Source organism: Botryllus schlosseri, chromosome 9 (genome assembly GCF_051294905.1).
Source record: "Botryllus schlosseri isolate E-star chromosome 9, Bs_hap1, whole genome shotgun sequence".
In the NCBI taxonomy this organism is placed as follows: Eukaryota; Metazoa; Chordata; class Ascidiacea; order Stolidobranchia; family Styelidae; genus Botryllus; species Botryllus schlosseri.
This window is the reverse complement of record NC_137244.1, coordinates 19235629-19258189: the sequence shown is the minus strand read 5'-3', so window position 1 is coordinate 19258189 and position 22561 is coordinate 19235629. Positions and strand designations below refer to the sequence as shown.

The 22561-nt window shown below is 39.3% G+C and overlaps 2 protein-coding genes across 5 annotated transcripts in view; one reads left to right on the top strand and one right to left on the bottom strand.

Moving 5' to 3' along the window:
• LOC145446089 (acylcarnitine hydrolase-like) overlaps positions 1 to 22561 on the bottom strand; it is a 282243-nt gene that overhangs the window by 179922 nt on the left and 79760 nt on the right. The window lies entirely within an intron of this gene.
• On the top strand, positions 113 to 20765 carry LOC145446835 (uncharacterized). 4 transcript variants are annotated; one of them, XM_080325209.1, is made up of 11 exons: positions 113 to 499; positions 6890 to 6978; positions 7819 to 7970; positions 8033 to 8209; positions 9893 to 10023; positions 10088 to 10188; positions 14088 to 14276; positions 14591 to 14734; positions 16121 to 16282; positions 17474 to 17573; positions 20582 to 20765. In XM_080325209.1, the coding sequence occupies exons 1-11, from the start codon at positions 348 to 350 to the stop codon at positions 20616 to 20618; spliced, it is 1434 nt and encodes a 477-aa protein (XP_080181335.1). In that variant the 5' UTR covers positions 113 to 347; the 3' UTR covers positions 20619 to 20765. The 4 variants fall into 4 exon arrangements, with proteins under 4 accessions (XP_080181335.1, XP_080181334.1, XP_080181337.1 ...); XM_080325208.1 differs by having other exon boundaries at positions 14588 to 14734; XM_080325211.1 differs by lacking the exon at positions 14088 to 14276.

Genomic DNA, 22561 nt, shown 5'->3' with positions numbered 1-22561 from the left:
TGAAATTAGGTATTGTTACTTGAGCACTGTAATGCGATATGTGTGTCGTCATAATCAATGACAGCAACAACATACGCAATTTCCTACTCAACGAGCATTACTCACTGGGTGTTTCCCGGCACGGCCTGTATAGGCAGAAATCGACATCTGATCAAAGTGCTCCTACCATAGAACTGATGTAGGGAGTTCTGGGAAATTCAATACATGTGAATGATTAATATATCCGCCTAAACAAAGAGTTCGAGTTTGGTATTTGGGTTGAAGAATGGAATGTTAAACCTATTAAGGACATATAAAGAGTGATCCTAAATACTCCAAGGAAAAGTTGGTCGAGTTGGAGAGAATTAATGCAGTTGTGTGGCGGGGTTAGGATGTTTTGGATTGCTGATACGACCTTCGGCTTGCGTCTCATGAGCTTAGTTTGCGGCGGTCTATTCGCTGAAACGTTAATTAAGACGGAAGCAAAACATGTGCGTGATATGCCGCATCCACCGATAAGGTATGAAATTTATGTATTTATATATATATGTAATCAACTGAGACAAACATAAATAACTCGTGTAGCGGGTTGCATGTATGTAACGTAAGCTAGTCATTGGGACTCTTGCAGATTTTTTTTTCAATTCGAAAAAAACATGCGGGCAACTCTCTCAATATGGTCCATTACTATAGCAAATAAATTGATGATATGTCATGTTCTTTCCAATCCTTTACTAGTTGCTGACGATTAGCCCTGACGAGTGTCAGCCAAAAATATTCGGGTTAATTTCAATATGTATATTAGGGTTATGACTAGAAGAAAAAAAATTCAAAATTTTGTGTGTCCCGTAGTCACAAACTATGAACTTATGTGTCCTGATTTCAAAAGTTATAACTGTTTAAACAAAAACTTTTCCAGTTTTCACTGCATGAAGGATAGGCTTTCTTTTGTAGATACATACTACATAATTTATATATCGACTGATTTGAATTTAACTGACCCAATTCCTATTGCGAAGATTCAAAATAGTATTTTGGTAAATTTTGATCACCCAGATTGAATTATTTCTATCGTGTTCTTGTTTACAGTCAAAATTAAATAATTAAAAAATAATTATTAATTCCGACTTTAGATGTATAGACTCTATATATTGTATAATTTCAATTTGTCAGACCCAAATCAAACTAGGTGTTCGCAAAGGCGAAAATAGAACAATTCTAGATATTTTCAGCGGTCTAGAAAACCGATTAGAAGAATATGATGCATAGGAAAATTTGAAAATCTCATATATCATATGTGACACCGTAGCATCTGTTGATACTGGACGGCAGAATGGCGTTGTTTCGAAACTGTAAAATGAGAGCAAGAGCAAGGGTTTTCATAAACCAAAATATATTGTTTGCCAACATCATATTATCGATTCATAAAGCATATATTAGAGTTCTTCAATCCAACGTCTTCAACAAATCCAACTCTCAGCTACAAATTTGGAGATGATGTGGTAAAACACTACGATAACTTGGTGCAATGCACCAAGCAAGAATTTCAGATGAAAATATTAGCAAACCGAGGATGGAGGGATGATTTTAAGTTTATCTATGACCCGTGCAGAGCATGCCGCTCTTTCAGAGAAAATAGTATGGATTACTACTAATCAAATGGCATAAACTTCCATCTCTACGCAATGCGAGATGGTGCTCAAGGGTTATGATTGCGTACTTCCAAATCCCCGGATGGAGAATAACTCTGAAGATATCATGCTTATTCATCGCAAATGCATGTCAGGAAACCTGGTATTCTAACCAGATGTATAAAGATGGAATATACTAGAGCCCGACCAATTATCGGTTCGTAGATAATGTCGCCACGATATCACACTTTGAAAGAATTATCGAAATCGGCCATTGGAGCTGAAAAATTATCGGCAATTTGCGTGTGACGTCACAACATGGCGGTAGGAAGTCAGAAAACTATAATATTTGACCGCAAGACTGAGAATATTGATATATTTCATATAGCTTACACTTTACAGGTGTCTAGATGCAGCCTTTCTAGTTTATTTCATATATAACAATGGCTGTAAAGATGTTCAAATAAATGCCCTCAAGCTTTGAAAATGGGCTTATGTATACATCCAACTTCTTTTGAATATCGGCTGAATGTATTGGGGTTATCAGTCAAGGTGTGAAATTCAATATCAGTCGGGCTCTAGAATATACCAAAGATTAGTTGCTGCTGTCTTTGCGGTCGAATGTCTTGCAGCGATAAAGTGCCTCAAAACCCCATTGGAAGTCGGATATTTCCGTCGTAGATGTCCCTGGCACTAACATAATACCAGAAGGAGAAGTCAAATTGATGGATGAACTTTACAATAAGAACAAAAGGACATGCATTTGAAGATTAAATTTTTAGCAAAGAATATTTTTGAATTTAAAATTTTTTCTATAATTGGACCAGTGTCGCAAATTGAAGTTAGTTTGTGCGTGACATTTTTTTTGTTGATTTGAACAAAATGATTATAATTTTATTAATTTGTACCAAAATGTTCATCAATTCCTGCTACAGGCGATTTTTTTTTAGTCATAACCCTAATGTATATACTATTCAATTGTATATTGAAGTTCTTTACATGCAAGAAGCATATCAAAGAAATGTATAACACCCAGTTCATAATACATTGCATCTAGTCTTTAACCAAGCCCCACTCCACTACTATATGGCAGTGTTGGGATGACTCGAGTCATGACTTGACTCGAGTCAGACTCGAGTCAACTTTTTCGAATGACTTGACTTGACTCGAGTCACGTTGCAAAAATGACTTGACTTGACTTGACTCGGCGCTTCAAAAATGTGGATTGACTCGTGACTCGGAGCAAAATTTACGAGTCAATTTCAAGTCATCAAGTAAACGGAGTCGACTAAATCAATGCATTTTGTGCATGTTCGGATTATTCACGATACGCCGTTGTAACTTGTGAGAGCAACCAATCATTCACTGGTTGTACGTTTCACTGATCCTACATTGTTACATCACAAATACACTGACCGCAAACGAAATGATCACACTTTACGTTGTCGTAGTAGCAGATTAATTTAATAGCAACGTATAGCTGTTTATTGGACGACTCTGTCCGTACATTACACGGTGCTCACCTTTACCAACCCTCTTGTATGAATTAAATCGAACAAATATATTCTATGCCTTTATATCCTCACGGATGTGTATAGATGGCTAGTGTATTTTACGATATCAATTTCTTTTATCTTGTCGATGCTTCGTATTCGATCCTCTATTTTGGTTGACATAATAAGAGACTGTAGCATGTAGCTCAGAGTTGTCAAACTCAACTGACGTCGCGGGTCGAATTCAAATATTCAGATCACTCGCGGGCCGCACCAGTCAAAATGATTCCAAAATATTACTAACTCTTAACTCAATATATGCACTTTTTCGCATTCTCGGAATCGGGTGTTAATGTCAGCGACCTTCTCCTGAGGATGACTACAATCACAACTCCATCTTTCCAGTGGTTATAATGTGGCCTATGAACATACTCGAAATTTGCTATCTTGAAGGAATATTTATTAGTAGTATTTCTTACTACAAATTCGAGAAATTGTTGGATAAAATTACGCAATTTTCAACATATACTCAGAATTTCTTCGCGGGCTGAATGAAATCATTTGGCGGGTCGTATGTTTGACACCCCTGATGTAGCTATACAGTTACTGACATATTTTATTAGCAGTTCTACGTGTGCGTGAGCGATACAACGCATTTTTGCATGTATATTTAACTTTATATTCGTTATTTGATTCAAGATAAATGACCAATTGATCTCTTTAACACAGCTAGTAAAACATAATGAATTTGAATCATCACTCATACTTCGAAAATTCAATTTGACTTGAATTGTGACTTGACTCGTGACTTGACTTGACTTGACTTGACTTGACTCGAGTCACCTCCAAAAAACGAGTGACTTGACTTGACTCGAGTCACCTTTGAAAATCGATTGACTTGACTTGACTCGAGTCAAAATGTGCAATGACTCGAGATGACTCGTGACTCGAAGGTAGTGACTTGATCCCAACACTGCTATATGGTGGCCAGTGACCGTTAGCTGCTCCTTCCGCTTACGTCGTACAGTGATGAACTGCTCATATTTATGGTTCAACAGAAGATCACAAGTCCTAATGCGATGAATGCGATCAACGTTATACTGAACGCCGCTTAGGAGCATATGGCTCGCAAACATTTTGGCCTGGGACCTAATGCAAAAATCCTTGTTTACATCCAATCACAATAGTAACAAGTCCGGTATTCGAGGCAAGTCAAATCACTTGCAACCTTATCAAATCAGGTCACGAGCAATGTTCCCTCTCATTTTTGACGAGTCTGCGCACACACACCAACTCACTGCGCAGACCCTTGGACAACAGTGCGTAACGACTAAAAAAAAAGGTCATCACTTCGGATTTTCTGTGCGCAGAGAACGTGTCAGCACTGCGCATTTGCGCACGTGCGCAGCTTAGAGGAGACATTGGTCACGAGCAGGGCTGGGCAAAATCGAGTACCTGAGTGAATCGATTCTGAATCACGTAGGCTACTATGCTTCGAGTCGAGTAATCGACTATCACTCATTATGACGTCATAACAGAATGTTATACGACAAAGTTCAAATATGTACCGTTTATGCCACCGCACTGCATGTTAGCCAGCACATAAAACATACTTTGGTATTTTTCCAATTATCCCAATTTTATTCTACGTGGTGACAATGTTGTAGGATAATAATGACTTCAGAAATGTGCTACGTCCAGTAACCTTCGTAGCTTTGTACTATATGTTTTGTATGCAACGATACCGCCAATCAAGGTTTCAATGCTACAACAGTGAAAAATAGTATCGAAACTATAATTCTCGTTGATAAATTAATTTTCAGTGGTGAAGAGTTTATAATCTTAGTACTCGAAAAAATCGTCTTTTACTGCTCGACTCGAATCATTAGAATTAATACTCGATTCAGATTCGAGTACTCGAATCATTGTGCCCAGCCCTAGTCACGAGTGAAGTTACGCAAATTTTCAAAATGATTCGAGTCAAGTCATGCCATCTAAAATGGTCCGAGTCAATTTCGACTCATTGGATATGCATAAGCCAGAATGGGACAGACTTGTCAGAGTTGGTGCCATGTCCTTCCAAAACTATTAAGACGATGTGACTCACGGATTATTTATGTTAGTTGCCGAGAATGCTGATCATAGGGTTTACACCATGTTAAATACTATTGGAGGAAAGTCCAATGAAAGCGACGTTTATTGACTGAAATGCTGCTTGAAGTCGTAACCTCATATGTACAGTATACAGAGGAGAAATAATGTTTGATCGTGTAGGAGTGTGTTAGACCGAATTTCGTGAAAACCGACCAGAAAGAATCAACTTTATACCCATCAACCATTTAAATGAATTTTGACTATATTTATGCGTCTGGTGTTGTATCCGTACCCCTATCCCCAAATTGTGCGAATTCGAATAGAACGACCAAGTTTTGAAACAGCGCGCCTATTATTATCAATCTCGGCCATAGCCCAAAATGGATTCAAAGATTTGTGACACAGACAGTGATACTCATATATTCAACTCAGCTTGATTCACGCAAACGATGCTAATTGAATACATTCAAAAGAGTTGTTACTCAAGTACGGACCATAAAAAGGAGCTTTAAAAAAGAGCTTTCGCTGTCTGCTATCAGGGTTGTAACGAAGTCACAAGTCAATCTCACCTTAATAGTTTTGACTCGAATCAAATCGAGGCATTTTTCACCACCGAGTCGAGTCCGAGTTCAAGTCAGTGAGCAGACGGTCGAGTCCGAGTCAGGGTATTATGACTCGAGTCCGAGTCCATGTCATTGCGTTGACTGTTGACTGCCCAGTTTCCAGTTGAAGTCTTGTTAAGCGCACTTTTCATAACTCTGGTTGGAGATATTGAATGGTTCGAATTTATACTATACTAATTTTCCTCACTTTTAGCACTTTCCGGTCGCATTTTCAAGTACCAGCACCAATAGACGGAATCCCAATATAGTGTGGTTACTTTACTATACTTCAAAATTACAGTGAAATGTCGGTCTTGGCCGTCTGAGTCGCGAGTCATATGACTTGGTTTGAGTCATGCGCAATAACTCGAGTCCAAGTCGAGTCAATACACAGATTGACTCGGGTCGAGTCGAGTCATTTTCGTATTTTGAGAAAATGGCTCGAGTCAAGCCGAGTCATCAGAAAATCGTGAATTGAGTCCAGTTATGACTCGATTCATTACAACCCTATTCTGCTTCTAAATCTTATTCCATCATCGGTGCTAAAGCAATCAAAATTAAATTGGTGTTTGCATCGTCGTGGCTGTACCAACATAACTTTTCTGCTGCGACTCAAATTAAAAGCTTACTAAAAGGGGTTATGTTTGTCAACAATGCAGCCTCGTTTAAGTTTTACATCTTCGCCTAACACCTGAAAATATTACTTTAAAGCAACTTTTTATTCTGTGGTAAGTGTGCCACGAGCTTTTTATAATTTTGTTAGTGTGTCACAAGCCCAAATAGTTTGGGAACCACTGATCTATAAAATTAGCCTTGTCGCAAACGTATGAGTATGTAAATGGGAGTATGCAGCTGAGAGGTTCAGGATGCTTTGTGAAGTGTATCTAATGATTTTGAAATTGACTTTGACATTTTTGTCCGATTCGCGGATAAATACATATTTCTCATAAGTCGAATCCGAGTCGAGTCGAGTCGAGTCAAGTCAAGTCATTCAAAAAACAGTCATTCCAATACCGAATCTAGTGCACTGATGGATACAGTACATAACGAATCAAAGGTTTTAAACTACATGTTTCTCAATCCATTCCAGTGGGAGATCTGACTTCAACTCACCCGCAGCACTAACAGCTAAAGATACCGTACTCTCATCAAATATTTTAGAAGCCGTTGTGCTTACAAGTAAGTAATACAATACTGTGATGTGTTGATATTAGATGAGTAATCCATATAAACATTAATAGACATAGATAGTTATTATTAGCCTGCATCGGCAACTTGATAACAAGTAAAGCAATACATGCTGTATTGCTCTTGTAAGCGACAGGGCGCATAAGCCTATAGGGCTTCCTAATACGACAGGTGCACGTCTGGTACACAGATTTGCATATGATATCCAAGCGTCGCAAGCAGTGACTTACAGACTAAGGCTTGAACAGTACTACAAGTAGGGTTGCATTTAAAACAATGGGCTGTTTAAAACACTTTGTTTAAAACATGCTTTAAACAGTGTTTTAAACAGAGGGATTTTTTAAAAAACAAAATTGTTTTTTTTCAAGTTGCATAATTATGCTATAATTGTGTAAATACTTTCTAAAACATATGCTGTATGAGCCGACGGACGATTACCACCCATATATAGCCGACGTATATACGATATGAGATGGTTGAAACCCTCAAAATTATTGGCTCAACAGCTATAGTACGTAGATATTTCGTAAAAGGAGCTATATTTTCAATTGTCAATGTCACTCCACTATGACGTCACAATTGAATATTAGTGATTTCGTGGCTTAAAAATGATGTTCTAAACAAGGGCCTTGTTTTTTACATTTTTGTTTTAAACTGATTTTTGTTTTGAATGCAACCCTAACTACAAGTCGGCAGCAAGGAATAATATAAATTAATGTATCTATAGATGCCAAATATATATACCAAATTCCCTGCACGATGTATTTAGAATTATTACACGTGTCTACATTGTACATTGTACATGGTACAAGCACATATCACGATTTGCAGAACGTCTGGAGAGTGCGATCGTAAGTAAACACAATGATCTGCGAAACCAAGTGCAGCCCACAGCAAAGAAAATGAGGAAGATCACGTGGAACAAGGAGTTGTCTGATGTCGCAACTAACTATTCTCGAAAATGTATTTATGAGCATAATAAGGTAATTTCGATGTATTCTAAGGCTATCGATCGCGAAAATTCAGTATAAATATCGCATTTCAGGACAGGAGACACTCGCGATTCGGTCAAATTGGAGAAAATATTTACATTGTAAGAAATATGATATGGAGTGAGCGTCTGGCAGAGCGTGCGATAACTGTTTGGGATTTAGAGAAAAATGAATACGATTATGCAACCAGAAAATGTACGCCTGGAAAGAATTGTGGTCATTATACCCAGGTGGATTACATTTTCATATGTTTATGCTTTTCACAATTTATTTTACGTCACGGCGCTCCTAAAATGAAATGACATTATTTACGTGGACTGTGGACGTAACATAAGATGTGAAGAAATACCAACAGAGGTACGGTCAAAGTAGTCACCATTGTTACTCAAGCAGAAGTGGACGCAACGCCATAAATAAATTTCTACCCCATTACAAGTAGTCGTAGCAATTTCCAAGCTAATTCAAAACTGATGAACAATCTAGCCCAGTGGTTCTCAAACTTTGTCAGGCACGCCCCCCTTTATGATGGTGATAAATTTCGCGCCCCCTTGTCGCATATCACAAAATGGAACCAGAATACTGGCAATCCCAACGGCTAGTTTGATGGCATGGAAGGTTACGACAGTTAATGAGATAATTCTCAAATGTGAAATTCGGACTACAAACAGACCAACAACTATGATGCATATGTGAATCGCGCGAAGAGCGAAAAAAAATTCTGTCGACGTCAGCTTTGCGCCCCCCTTCGGATGCTCTCAGGCCCCCCAGTTTGAGAACCACTGATCTAGCCTATATCTCCACCCGATCGGTCGAGATATATCTTCAGTCGAAATATATTTATTGAAGAGAAGTAGCTTATCTGTTCTAGCAGCAGCAACTAGTAGCCAGTAAGATAACGCGAACACGCATTTATTCGCTGTCCTATCAGAACAATACAACAATTATTGACCTAGTCGACAAATGAGAGGAATAAGAGTTCTCAGATCATAGGCCTTTCATGTTTTGCAACAAAAACTATTCCAAGTGGAAGTGCAAAATGACAGGTCTAAAAAGCACTCGACTATAAGTAGTTGGTTGAGGGTCGCATGCTTACAGCAGTTAATCGGCGGATGGCTACTTTCGAACTACACGACTTACGCAAAATGACTAATGTCACTACAAATAGGTACAATATTCGACGAAAAGATAGCGCAGTGGTACTTTCCACAACTGCATGCAACACCAATGGGTTGCGAGTGCGGTCGAAGTGTTGGAAGTTTATCTATAATTCTGTATAGGCTCTTGCTCGCCATGTGATCCGCAAAGCGGTGTTTTAGAAACTGCAGTTGGCCGTGCCATCCGTAATCATAATTTGGAATAGGCTTGGTCCAAAATGACTATAGTAGTCGAAACATCATTTGAAAAGAAAAAGAACAACAGATATAATGTCCGAAAACATATGTTGAGTTACCGCATTACAGGGGCCACACCTTATTTTTGTGACAATTTCACTCATAAAAGTGACGCCAACATATCACCAATGTTCCACCAAGCCGCGCACCCCTGACAAAGTCGCCGCGCACAGAAAAACGTGTGCCGCGCACAAGAAAGCCGAGGCGATGACCTGTTTTTTAGTCGTTACGCACTGTTGTCCAAAGGACCGCGCAGTGAGTTGGTGGGTGCGCGCAGTCTCGTGAAAAATTAGAGGGAACATTGCTTATCACCTTCCTATACTATACAAAAAGTGTAAAAATTAAAAGCTGTTCAGTTATAATATAAAACATAACCACGAGAGAAAGTAGTGCAAGTATAGGCAAAACCTACTTTAGTACTTCAATGCTGACCGCCTCTGACTACACCTATATCTCAATATTATCCATATCATCTGCGCAATGAAGGAATGTTGAAGATAGCGATATGAACTTTTCCCATAGACAGCATGGGACGATACATTCAAGGTCGGATGCGGAGCAACTCGATGTCGCAGCGTCGCTGTTGGAGGCGACTTATGGAAGGACGCTGTATTGTTCGTGTGTAACTACGGCCCGACAGGGAATTATGACAGGTAACGGTCACGCATCGGCAAAATGATTATCAATACAATCGTAACGATACGGATGCCGTTGCAGACGTCCATTCATCGCTGGTCAATCATGCTCGGATTGTGACGAGGGAGATGTTTGTGAGCGTAATTTGTGTTCAAATCAGATAAGAGACATTGATTTCGACGGTAATTATATATTTTCTGCAAAATTGTTACCTGTCCAATTGCAGTCAGTTATCGTATATAGGCTACCAGTTGTTCTCAAACTTTTTTGTACTAAGCCCCCCTTCATGATGGTGAAAATTTTCGCGCTTATCGCGATATCAAAAAAATATTAATAAGAGCAACTGGAATGCATATAGTTTGATGTCATTGAAAGTTATGACTCTTGTTAGACTTCTGAAATATGAAATTGGGACTCAGCATAGGGCAATAATTATAACAAGAAGGAAAAAATTTAGTTTTATAACTTGTCAAAAATAATAATGTGCAATAGTAGCAAGTAGTATATAATAGGCTACATATTTTAGCGATTTTAGTGTCTATTGCCATCTTTTACCCGACTTGAGCTTAGCTCAAAGGTACCTGACCACGATCTATAAATTAATATCCAATAGCGCGGGCCGCAATCCATTCAAAGTTATCACTTCTTCACGAGACAAACAATTTTTCTCTACGAAACTGAGGTGTTCGGCCAGAGAATAATTCAGTCGAATACTTTTGAGCTGACACAATATGCGCTTCTGAAGAGTGTGGTATTCTACAAAATGTGTCCTAATGGAGTATACTCGAAGTTCGACGTTGTTAGCCACTTCGATTTAAGTCTTTGTTTCTTAGATTCAAAAGGCATGATATACAGGGCATAAGACATGACCTTAAAATAAGGAAATGTCCAATTCTCCATAACTGTGTACCTCTTTCAGTGCAATCTGCACAGATGCTTAACAGGCAGACCATAATAGCATCAGGTAACATCTACATGTATTCACTCAGTTCTGATCAGTGCTAGGTCCGGTATCAATCCAATCTAACATCGATGTATGGATGGTACGACGCGACTATGACATTTAAATCGTGATAAATAAGGATTATTTCCGTTGTTGGAACTTGGAAATTTTAGTACAAATGGAACTCACTCCAAGTTCAAGAAACATCATTTATCTCGGGTGCCTACGCTTACCTCTACAGCTGCTTTCACGCCCTCCTTCCCCCAGCTTGAGAACCACTGGAATATACACTAAGAAATCTGTTGGCCGATTCGATTCGACTTGTTATATGCTATATATGAGGTGGTCAAAGTAGTCAGAATTACTACCAAAGTAGATACAAGTAGTATATCAATGTCTCAATTTTCTACTCAATTACAAGTAGAAATGGCGATCTACAAGATATTCCAAAACTAAGTTAAGTAGATGAAATATCCAAAAAGTATACACTGGTAAATAGTTTGAGAAGTATATTTGGCCGAGGTGTCGCATACATCAGTAGTAAATCGAAAATGGCTCACTCTCGAATTTGCAAGATGTATCATGGCGACAACGTAAAATGACTGATGACTTCAAAGATATACCAATTTTCGAAAATATATGCTGCTACCATGATATAGGGGCCATTTCACCCAGTTAATGCGATGATTTCATTCAAAAAAGTATTACAGTACTAACCAATCCAAAAATCAGATACTTCATATCTTCCAAAAGTCAGGGTGTAAAATTTAAGTAGGTATGCGTCCAAGATGTTAAGTAAAAGTAAAAATATTCTGAAAACTTAACAATATTTGAGTATAAGTAGGCCTAGTGCAAGTAGGCAAACCTTTAGTACTCCATTAACTAGACTTCGTTACTACGCAATTCCGATAACTATAGAGCAGGGTTGTAACCAAGTCACAAGGTTCCGTGTCACAAGTCAATCTAACTTTCATAGTTTTGACTCGAGTCAAGTCGAGTCATTTTCAATTCACCACCGAGTCAAGTCCGAGTCCAAGTCATCGAGGAGAGGTTCGAGTCCGAGTCATGGTGTTATGACTCGAGTCCGAGTCCAAGTCATTGTGTTGACTGCTCAGTTTCCAGTTAAGGTATTGTTGAACCCACTTTTATAACTTTGTTTGGTGATACCGAATGCTTCACATTTATAATATACTAATATTCCTCACATTCAGCAGTTTCTGGTCGCATTTTGAAGTACCAGTACCAATAGACGAAATCTCGAGTCTGAGTCTCGAGTCATATGACTTGGTTCAAGTCATGCGCAATGACTCGAGTCCAGGTCGAGTCAATACACAGATTGACTTGAGTCGAGTCGAGTCATTTCCATATTTTGAGAAAATGACTCGAGTCAAGTCGAGTCATCAGAAAATCGTGACTCGAGTCGGACTCGAGTCATTACAACCCTGCTATAGAGCCCGCAATATCCTATCCAGACGAACTCAACTCTGGTTCATAAATAGTATTGATTGGCTGGATTGAATAAAAGGTAGAGAGTCAGAGTTGGATCAATTACATTATTTCAGTTCAATTACAATTACAATTACAATTACTTTCATGCATGTTTCAATTACATTACAATTACAATTACTCCATGCTAAAAATATCAAATTACAATTACAATTACAATTACTCCTTGCATGCTCTAATTACATTACAATAACAATTACAATTGCTGCTGTTGAACATGTAATTGAATAATCATAAATTCAACCGTGCTCCTTGACAACCGTAGCGTCGTATTTAACAACAATTCAAGTCTAGCTCAGATTGTGTAGTATTAAATGCGTTCATGTGCGTACATAGTACGCTATGTAAGATGTCATTGTGACGTAATATTGGCGTGTTTTGTATGCTCGGTTATTATGGCTCACGTAATTGGAAATGTAAAATGTTAGTTACCTAAGTTCCTATGGGTTAGGATTAAGGATAGGGTGCAGTATGTCGCTGAAAAAAGTATTATAATATATGCACGTGTTGGATTTGCGTATATAGGATATAATTGAAGAAATAATATTAGTTTTATCGGGGGACGCAGGAATTAGGATGAGGAGTATAAACAAAACCGTGCTTTGTCAGATAAGACGTTATATAATATCCAGTGGTCTGGTTAGTTAGCCAGACGAAGTAACGATGCAGCATCGTGATCTGAATTCGTATTGTAGATTGCCAACCCACGGATAGATGCGCAAGATGTGAGTCACGGATGAATGCACCGACAAACGTACTGCAGAGCCGGCTAAAAGCAGCAAACTTTGTAGTCCTAGAGCTGGCGATCCAAGCGTCCAAATTTGATGCATCTGGTCTTCATCGTAAGCTATTGATGCACTCATTCCGAAAATACAAATTAAAATCTCGTCAGGGCAATGTAACTGCTCCAAAATAGCCGTTTAAGGCCGACTGTTCTAAAAAGTGAGAGCGCCGCAGCAGCATGACCACAACAATGACCAATTACGCCCAGCGATTGTTCACAACAATGCCGATTCCCAGACTTTCACGACTATTTTGGGATGGTACCATAGCCTGGAAATATACTTTTATTGCGGAATCAGTGCGACACTAGCTTTCGATTAGCACCATACATATCAAATTTCGACGCTTGGATCGCCAGCTATGGGACTATCAATTCTGCTGCTTTTAGCCGGCTCAGCAGTTTGCTTCTCGGCGTATTCAATCGTGAGTCACGTGTTGCGAATCCATCCGTTGGTTAGTAATCTAAAAATTGTATACAATGGCAGCCGAAGCCAGCATAGCGGTAAAAATAAAATAAACTTCGCCCGCAAGGGCGCAGTCAAGGGCTTCCGCGAATGGATCCCCCAAATGCCTTGTCGACATTTAAAGAGAATGCATTATAAGTCAATTATTTTATGTTGTGCTTGTCAGGTCTCAATAGCAATTTAATGTAATTGAAATTGTAATTGAGCAAAATTTTTATCAAATTACAATTACAATTACACAAAATAAAAATGCTTCAATTATAATTACATTACAATTACATTGAAAATGTAATTAATTACATTCAGCTCAATTACAAATTACAATTGATCCAACTCTGGTAGAGACCGTATCATAATTATATATATTGTGAATGCGCCGCTTCAGTGGTGAAGAGGCAATGGAACGAATGGTCATCCTGGACCGCATGCTTGAATCAATGCTACGGAGGCAATGCTACTAGACGAAGAACGTGCAACACATTCGTGCGCACGGACTGCCCCTATGATGCCGTGGAAGTGGGATTTAAATGTGTCGGGCCTCACTGCCGCAGCCAACCGGCCACCGGAAACAGCGGTGAGCTAAAAGAATACATATAGAAACGAGTCGATCTGCAATAGATATTGTGCATAAGTTAATTTTTCCACAAAAGTTTCTCGTTTGTGCCTTTCACCCGAGATTATCACAATTGCACATTTTATCACTGTGCGGGAAAATTGCATGCTGCTCCGTGACATATTCGTATAACTCACAAAGAGTCCTGTTTCAACTAGGCCTATCTGCGTTGTGAAATCATTTTGATTATAAACATAACCGCAAGGTTTATATTACTGGAATTCAAACGCACCCGCTCTAGGTTGTTGGATTCACAGCACCATATCGTTTAGAAGGAAATTTCGGACCTTGGAGCAACTGGGGCGGATGCTCCTCGTCGTGCGGCGATGGAATTATAACTAGAACGAGAGAATGCCTGAGTAATGATTGCTACGGATTGGCACTCGCGACGAAGTGGTGCAGTGTACGGGCTTGTCCAGGTATATTTCCATTTTCAGCCGTGTATAGAGCAGGTCTCGACATAATTGCTCAGTTGTCTGTGGTGGTCAGTATAATGAAGTATAGCTCCTCACTTTTACGGTTTTGCCTTTGTACTATTTACTCAAGCGGTTATGTTTTAAGCCTACTTCCACTTTTACTTAACAGTATTTTATTCGAATCTAGTTACTGACTCTGACTGCGACTCCGGTGATTTCAAATTCACCGACTGCGACGCCAGCTCCAACTCCTAATAAGTTCTCCACGGAATTCCGTAAAACTGTTCTCACAGAAAGAAATTAAGTTTGTAGCGGTTCGAAAACGTAAAAACTTGATAACCTCTGTTTGTTTGTTTGCACTTTGGATTTCGTAAAGTAGAAAGTAGTTTGAGATATGACTTTATCGCTTCTATGCGTGAAATTATTATGACAGCGGGGCAAAAGTATCATATATATACTTTAGCAAGTTAGCTGAACACGTTTTCGAAAATGAACCTGTTTGCAGTCGGGCTGTGGAGTCGGTTCATTTTTCTACCGACTCCAGACGTTTTCAGTATACCGACTTCGACTGCGACTCCAGCTCCGACTGCTAATAATTTCTCCACGGAATTCCGTAAAACTGTACTCACAGAAAGAAATTGAGTTTGTGGCGGTTCGAAAATGTAAAAACTTGACAACCTCTGTTTGTTTGAGGTATTCGTGGTGTTTGTCGACTGCTATGATCATTTACACCAGGCCAATTTCTTAATTTTTATTCCATATAACTGCCGACTTGTAGCACGGCCCACTTCTAGGCTTAAGACACCGCTTACACAGATGATATGGCGAGGAGGAGCCTAGATAACCCTCCTACACTTGGGTGGGAATTCTGGAGTCGACCTCGGTCGGAGTCGAACCCACAACAAATATGTGTCGCAGCTGTGGATTATACCACTACGCTATCTCGCCACACTGATAACATCTGCAACTGCGACGGCAGTTTTTGGTAAGATTCGGTTCGATTTTTAAGTACATGAAGTCGGAGTCGGAGCCGGAGTCAGAGCCAGAGCATTTTAGCAAACTCCGACTCCCGTCAGTATGTGCTTCCCCAACTACGACTCCAAGGAATGCTACAAATTTTATGTGACTCCGAATCCGACTCAAACAAGAGAAAATTTACCGAAACTCCGACACCACAGCCTTGGTTTGTAGTGACATTATTCTTTCGCGTTAGCCGCGAAGATGCACGCTGCAATTTCGAAAATAGCCGACTAACTGCTAAAAGATGCGACCACGCGAGCGAATCTGCTCTTTCAAACTGCTTATAGTCGAAAAGAAATAGCCATGCTTTTGGTTGTTTGAAGCTTCTGCCAACCCATGTCACATTAATAAACGTTACCTTGCTTGAAGGAAAGCCACAATGGTCAGTCTGGTCAGAGTGGTCTGCATGTAGCGCGGGGTGTGGTGAGGGAAAGAGAACACGAACCAGGAGCTGTCAATTTGGAAAGAGCTGCGCGGGATATTATTCTGAGGAAGAGCAATGCGTCGGGAATTGTGTGAAACCGGCTGCGGGTATGTATCCACCACAGTATCCTGTGGAACAGGGGCGGGCAACTTCTCCAGTCGGCGGGCCGGATATAGGAAAATTAGGACCTTGGCGGGCCGGATAGCTGAATCGATACAATATTCGCTCATTTATCGTCATAAAAAAGGAATAAATCGTATTTAATGAATGTAATTTAACGACTGCAATGTAACTTCAAAGCCATTTCTCGCCAATAATGTCGAAGACAATGTGGATTTGAGAACAGCATTGTCATACATGCACCACTATATATCTGCTTCTCTCTGATCAATCAACACACAGTGCAATTCTTAATTAAGATTTCAAGGCGTTCGATAAGCCTGGTACTCCAAGTTTACCAAGATATCAAGTCCTTATAGTCATTAGATAGCGTGGTTGTTCACTGTTCAGCTATGTGGCCTATTTCATCTCGATATTGAATTCTTGCGGCCCGCGGCTTCCACGAAATTTAAAAGTGGCCTCCGACCCATTTTGAGTTGGCGACTCCTGGCATAAGCGGTGTCTTACAAAAGCCTTGAAGTGTGCCGTGCTACAAGTCGACGGTTACGGAATCAAAAATAAGAAATATCGGCCTCGTGTAAATGACCATTTTAGTCGACGAACACCATCATGATTACCACAAATGACATTAGGCCTGAGTACATCGTAAATGCTTATAATGCAACAAGTCTTCTCGCTTCGACGGATTTACGCATAAGCTCCACCCTCGCTCGCCGCGCAAGTGCGCATACATGTGTATAATGACATACAGTCACTAACATTTGACGTATGTAAGCAAGTAGTGGGGAATCTTGGATGATGACTTGGGCCGCGGGCCACACCATCATGTAAGACGGAAAACTGTCCGCGGGCCGGACAAAATCCCTTCGCGGGCCGGATCCGGCCCGCGGGCCGTATGTTGCCCACCCCTGCTGTGGAAGTACAAGAAACGATTTACATATTCAAAATCAACTGACATGGCCAGAATCGCAAGTATGTCGTATTTTCATAGTTGATTCCCAAATTATATTACTCGGGGACATCTTTGCACTGTAGGATGCATCGACACTGGCTGACGTTGAGTTGTTATGTGTTGTTAAGCGGTAACTTTAAAAGAGTCATGGCCGTTATTAGGGCTGTGAGATCGTTAAATATTTCCACCGACTCCAACTCCGACTCCAGACATTTTCAATATACAGACTCCAACTCCGTCTCTGGCTCCCGAGTCTTTGAATGCATCAACTCCGACTCCGACTATTTTCCTCACAGAACTCCGAATCCGACTTCGACTCCAAGCCGGTTTGTAGTGCATGTCATTGGTCATTACGCGTTAGTCGCGATGATGCACGCTGCAATTTCGAAATTAGCCAATTAACCGCTAAAAGTATGCTACCACTCGAGCGAATCTGCTCTTTGAAACTACTTATAGTCATGAAGAAATGGCCACTTTTTATAATAGACTGCTTTGTTGCGCCGATATAGTATTTTGATAAAACACCCAAACTCTGTCAACAAAAGGAGTTCGTGTAACACCTGAAAATAGTACAATGAACGCTCTCTCATTCGAAATTTTATGCTGGTGACGTCATATTTTGTGATAGGATTGTTGAAATACAATGTTCTTTCCAATTATCTACTAGTTGCTGACGATTACCCCTGACGAGTGTCAGCCAAAAATATTCGGGTTCATTTCAATTTGAATATACCATTCAATTGTCATGTATTTATAACATAGACAAGCTGCGGATACTCTAAAACAGAGGTCTCAAACTCAAATGAGCGCGCGGGCCAGTTTCCCAGTTTTGACGACGCCGCGGGCCGCAGCATTAATAGTGGTGTTCTATGTCTTTCCAAGTAGGCCATATTCGGCGGGAATGAAATGTCATATTGAAAGTGAGACGATCAAGCAGACTGACAGTAAACACACATCGTCAAAATGTGATTCACTCTTGTATCAATTTAGGCCTGACACGAAAAGAATCATCACATTTATAACTATTTGAACAGAATTGTTGTTGTACTTGATATATATTAATTATTAGGTATAGGCACCATATGGGCGGACAAATGTATGATGCCATCATAAAAGCTATCGGGTTATAATTTTGCAGCTACTATGAATATTTTGGATTTAACAGATTGATTATAGAGACTGATCTGAAATCAAAATATTTTTAGGTTGGGCATTGTAATTCCGATCCAGGATTCGGGTATACTTCTGATAAGTAGGCTATTAATCTCATGGCCGAATATCTTCAAATATAGGGGCAGAAACAAGTAAAAATATAATATAAATATATGAATGAATGTGTCCTATAGTGAGGGAAATGTCGAAACTCCGAACGGCCCATTGTTGTTACATCCTTGGAGCGTACCAATCCGGTAATCGGTACCTTTAAGTGGCCTTGATAACATGATTTAGCGACTAAAGATGTAACTAACAGATTGCCAATGATTGCCATAACTACTTGCGTAGTTAGCGAAATACCAAGCTACGACCTTCTGATCTATTGCTATTCCCCTGATACGCGATTAGTTTGTTGCGATTAGTTTGTTGCGTTCACGGCATTCCGAGTCCACCCGAGTCATTTTCATTTTGCCATCGAGTTGGCCCGAGTCCGAGTAATTCTAAGAAAGGTAGCGTCCAAGTCCGACTAACAAATTCCAGTCACGAATCGTCTAAGGGTCAGGTCTTGTCATTATGAATTGGAAATGTGGCGAAATAGTGAATCTTCCACTGGATGGTAGCGTTTGTAATTGATGTGATAGTGAAGTTTGATGAACAGTTTCAGGCTATGGGAGCAATTTAAGAGGGAATTTTCACTTTCACTTCATGACCTGAAAAGATAAATGTGACACTTATATATTGTCAAATTAATAAAAATCTAAAATGTCGTCGCGGGCCGCACAAAATGCTCTGGAGGGCCGCATGCTGCCCGCGTGTTTGAGACCTCTGCTCTAAAATATGTATGAATTATTTAAACATGATATATATCCCATCCTATATAATTAAAATGTTGATGAAACAATATAAGTGTAGGCTTGTGTCTGAGTCAGCAACTATACTGAGATTAAAAAAATTTCTCACTACACGCTATACTGATGACAAGCACACACTCTCTCACTTCTGAATAAACGGTGGTCAGAAACGAAATTTAGGGGATAATCAAATAACATATATCTCAATGCACTAAGTCAAGTATGGATGGACTAGGACTATACTTGCACTCTTTCTTAAGCATTTGTTCGACCCAACCTGCTCAGCTACTTATTAAAATATTTTTGATTTTGTCAAGTGGTAAGCAGTTTTTGGTTATATTTGCATCAATTTTACAAGCGATTTTGTCACTTGCAAAACCTGACGATGTATTTATTCTTTCACAGTATCATGGTATAATTCCGAAAATTGCACCAATTTGTGACTGCATCATTAATTTTGTGTTGGTCGCGAAGATGCATCTTGCAATTTTCTTACTTTTTGCAATTTAATTGGAACTCGCAAATTATTTCCAATTTTGTCAATATCGTTACTAATAACAGTGATTGCTGGTACATACCAAATCTTATTTTATTCATTATTAGTAATTTTAAAAGGCCGTTGAAAGCATTGGTTTTCGTATTAAAGAAGTTGGAGTCGAAATGAGGAGCATTTTCACAAACTCTGACCCCGACTCCAGCCAGTATTTTTTCACGACTCCGACTCCACCGCCCTGCCGTTACTACCAAAACCAATACCTGTGATTCACCGAAAAAAAACACTCTGGCCTATATAGTCTTTGGACATGAAGATGATGCTCTCAAGGCAATCCTGCTACCTACAGAGTTGGTCGAAGTAGTCAGTATTGCAACTTAAGTTACAGTAGATGTAGCAAGTGAAAGACCCGAAAAATATTCAAGTAAATCGAGTTTGCAAGATATATCTTCACGGCGACGCAACATGACTGATGACTCCACTAACATAGCTATTTTCGAAAATATATACTGCTACCACCATACAGCACGGACTATTTCAAACAGTTGATATGATAATTTCACCCACAAATTTGATGTAAACTAATGCAAAAGCAACTTGATACTTTACAAAACCCGAAGTGTAATAAGTAAGAAGTTTTGCGACAAAAACTGCTAAGTAGCGGTGGAAGTGGAAGTATAGTCTGAAACAGATCCATACTCGAATAAGTAATGGAGGAAGGCAAATCTACTTGACTAATTCGAAAATGTAGATGTACCTCTCTGGTTATCTTTCTTATTCTCATACATCCAATTTTGCAGCATAACATCGATGCTATTCTGAGTATTTCGTTCAGGGAATTCAACCAACCCAACGAAGCAAGCAGCTGGTAGTCGCGGGAATTTCTTGAAGCCTTCTATATCGTTGACTAGCGCCGTTGCCGCAGCAATGATGATCTTTTATGATTTCATTTGAAGAATTAAAGTACAACAGTGATATATATTGTACAGAGTTGCAACAGTTAATATATTATAGTTCTGGATTGCTTCTTTACTTGAATTCGTTTGGACCGGCCTTCGTAAGGAACAAGCAACAATACAATGGATGCGGGTGTAGGCTTACGTGTCGTGAACAAAAGGAGTCAAATTTAGGCTGAGTCTGAAATTTTAGATATCTATATGGGTCAGATGCTGTAAAAGAAAAGAGCTGTACAGAAAATAAAAATCTGCATTCAAGCAAAGCTGAAAAGCAATATTTGCTTATTCTGGTTCCGACTTCGCCCATGAATATGCGTCCTGATTTGTCGATTTGCAGTTCATTTCTTTGAAAGTCCAAGCAGGGTAGTCACAATTTTGGGTGGTATTGGTGTATATCGCAAAATAAATGTGACGGCGAACGAATACGATATTTAACAAAATAGACTGTTGACTCGCGGTTTGAATTCCATAGACAAATCCAAGTCGTTTCGACATCTTCCTGTCTATTCATTGTATCGCATTTTTGTGGTGTATTTAAATGATAAAATTGATAATAAATAAATGATGATGATGATGATCTAAGCGACATCCTATGAGGCTATATATTGTAACAGTCAGCGGTGGCCACTGGCCAGTAACGAAGCGCATCTTACTTTTTCAGAATACTAAAATAGGTTTTTCTTACATGCACCACGTACTTAATTCGTATATGTTTTACGCTATTTCCACCTCAACGTAGCAGATAAAAACTACTTTCTTTTTAAACTCTGTATTTGGTAAAGATAAAAGTATAATTTCGTAGTATGTTTGTATCATCACGAATGAACTTGTTATAACACCTGGGCAAAATAATCTCCATCGCGGTAACTAAATATATATTCGTGAATTGCATCTATTTGCAGTGTCGTTAGTCATTCTGCATTGGTCACGAGGACATGAATGTTCACCATGCAACCACTACGCATGACGCAAGGTACATCTAGCTCAATCAGAACAGAATATAGAAACGAGATTCCATTCTCCTTTAACTTGCTATTAAAAAGTCCCTATACACGATTCAATCACTGATAGACTTTGTTACACTGTCCAGTGGGACGTATAGATGCATCAGTGAGTATAGGCATGGTGCAGAAGGTCTCAACTGCCGAGAAGCACCACTGCAAATTCGAAATTAGTCACCTCTAATAAACTGATGAAGGTAAGCGAACAACGTACCAAGTCTATATTTTGAAACTAATTACTTGAGTTCTTCATTTTATTTTATACACTTCAAGTAGTTTGGCATCCTTTCGAAAATCGCTACCTTATTTCTAATCAGGGTTGTATTTAAAACAAAAATCATTGTAAAACAAACATGTTTAAGACAATACCCTTGTTTAAAGCATGTTTTGCATTTTTTTTTAGCCATGACGTCACGATTTTGTTAAATTGTGACATCACAATGGATTAACATTGACAATAGAAAATGTATGGTAAATATGGCTCCTTCGACGAAAAGGGCTTCCGATCGTTGTCATAAAGAGACCAAAAACATCTTTAACCAGGACTACATCGTTATGCAGCATTTTTACGGTCGGTGGTAATCATCATCAGAACACCCATTCCGTACCAAGGTTCCAGCCACCTCACATCGTACGTCGACTATTTTGGGTGCAAATCGTCCGTAGGCTCATACTACATGGTTTTTCGGAAGTATTTACCCATTTATGGCATAATTAGACAACGTTTGAAAAAATATTTCAAAAAGGCATTCGTTTTTTAAAACGTGTTTTAAACAAAGTCTTTTAAAACACCGTTTGTTTTAATTGCAACCCTATTTCTAATTGAGAGGAATACTTTGACCAGATCTGAAAACAGGT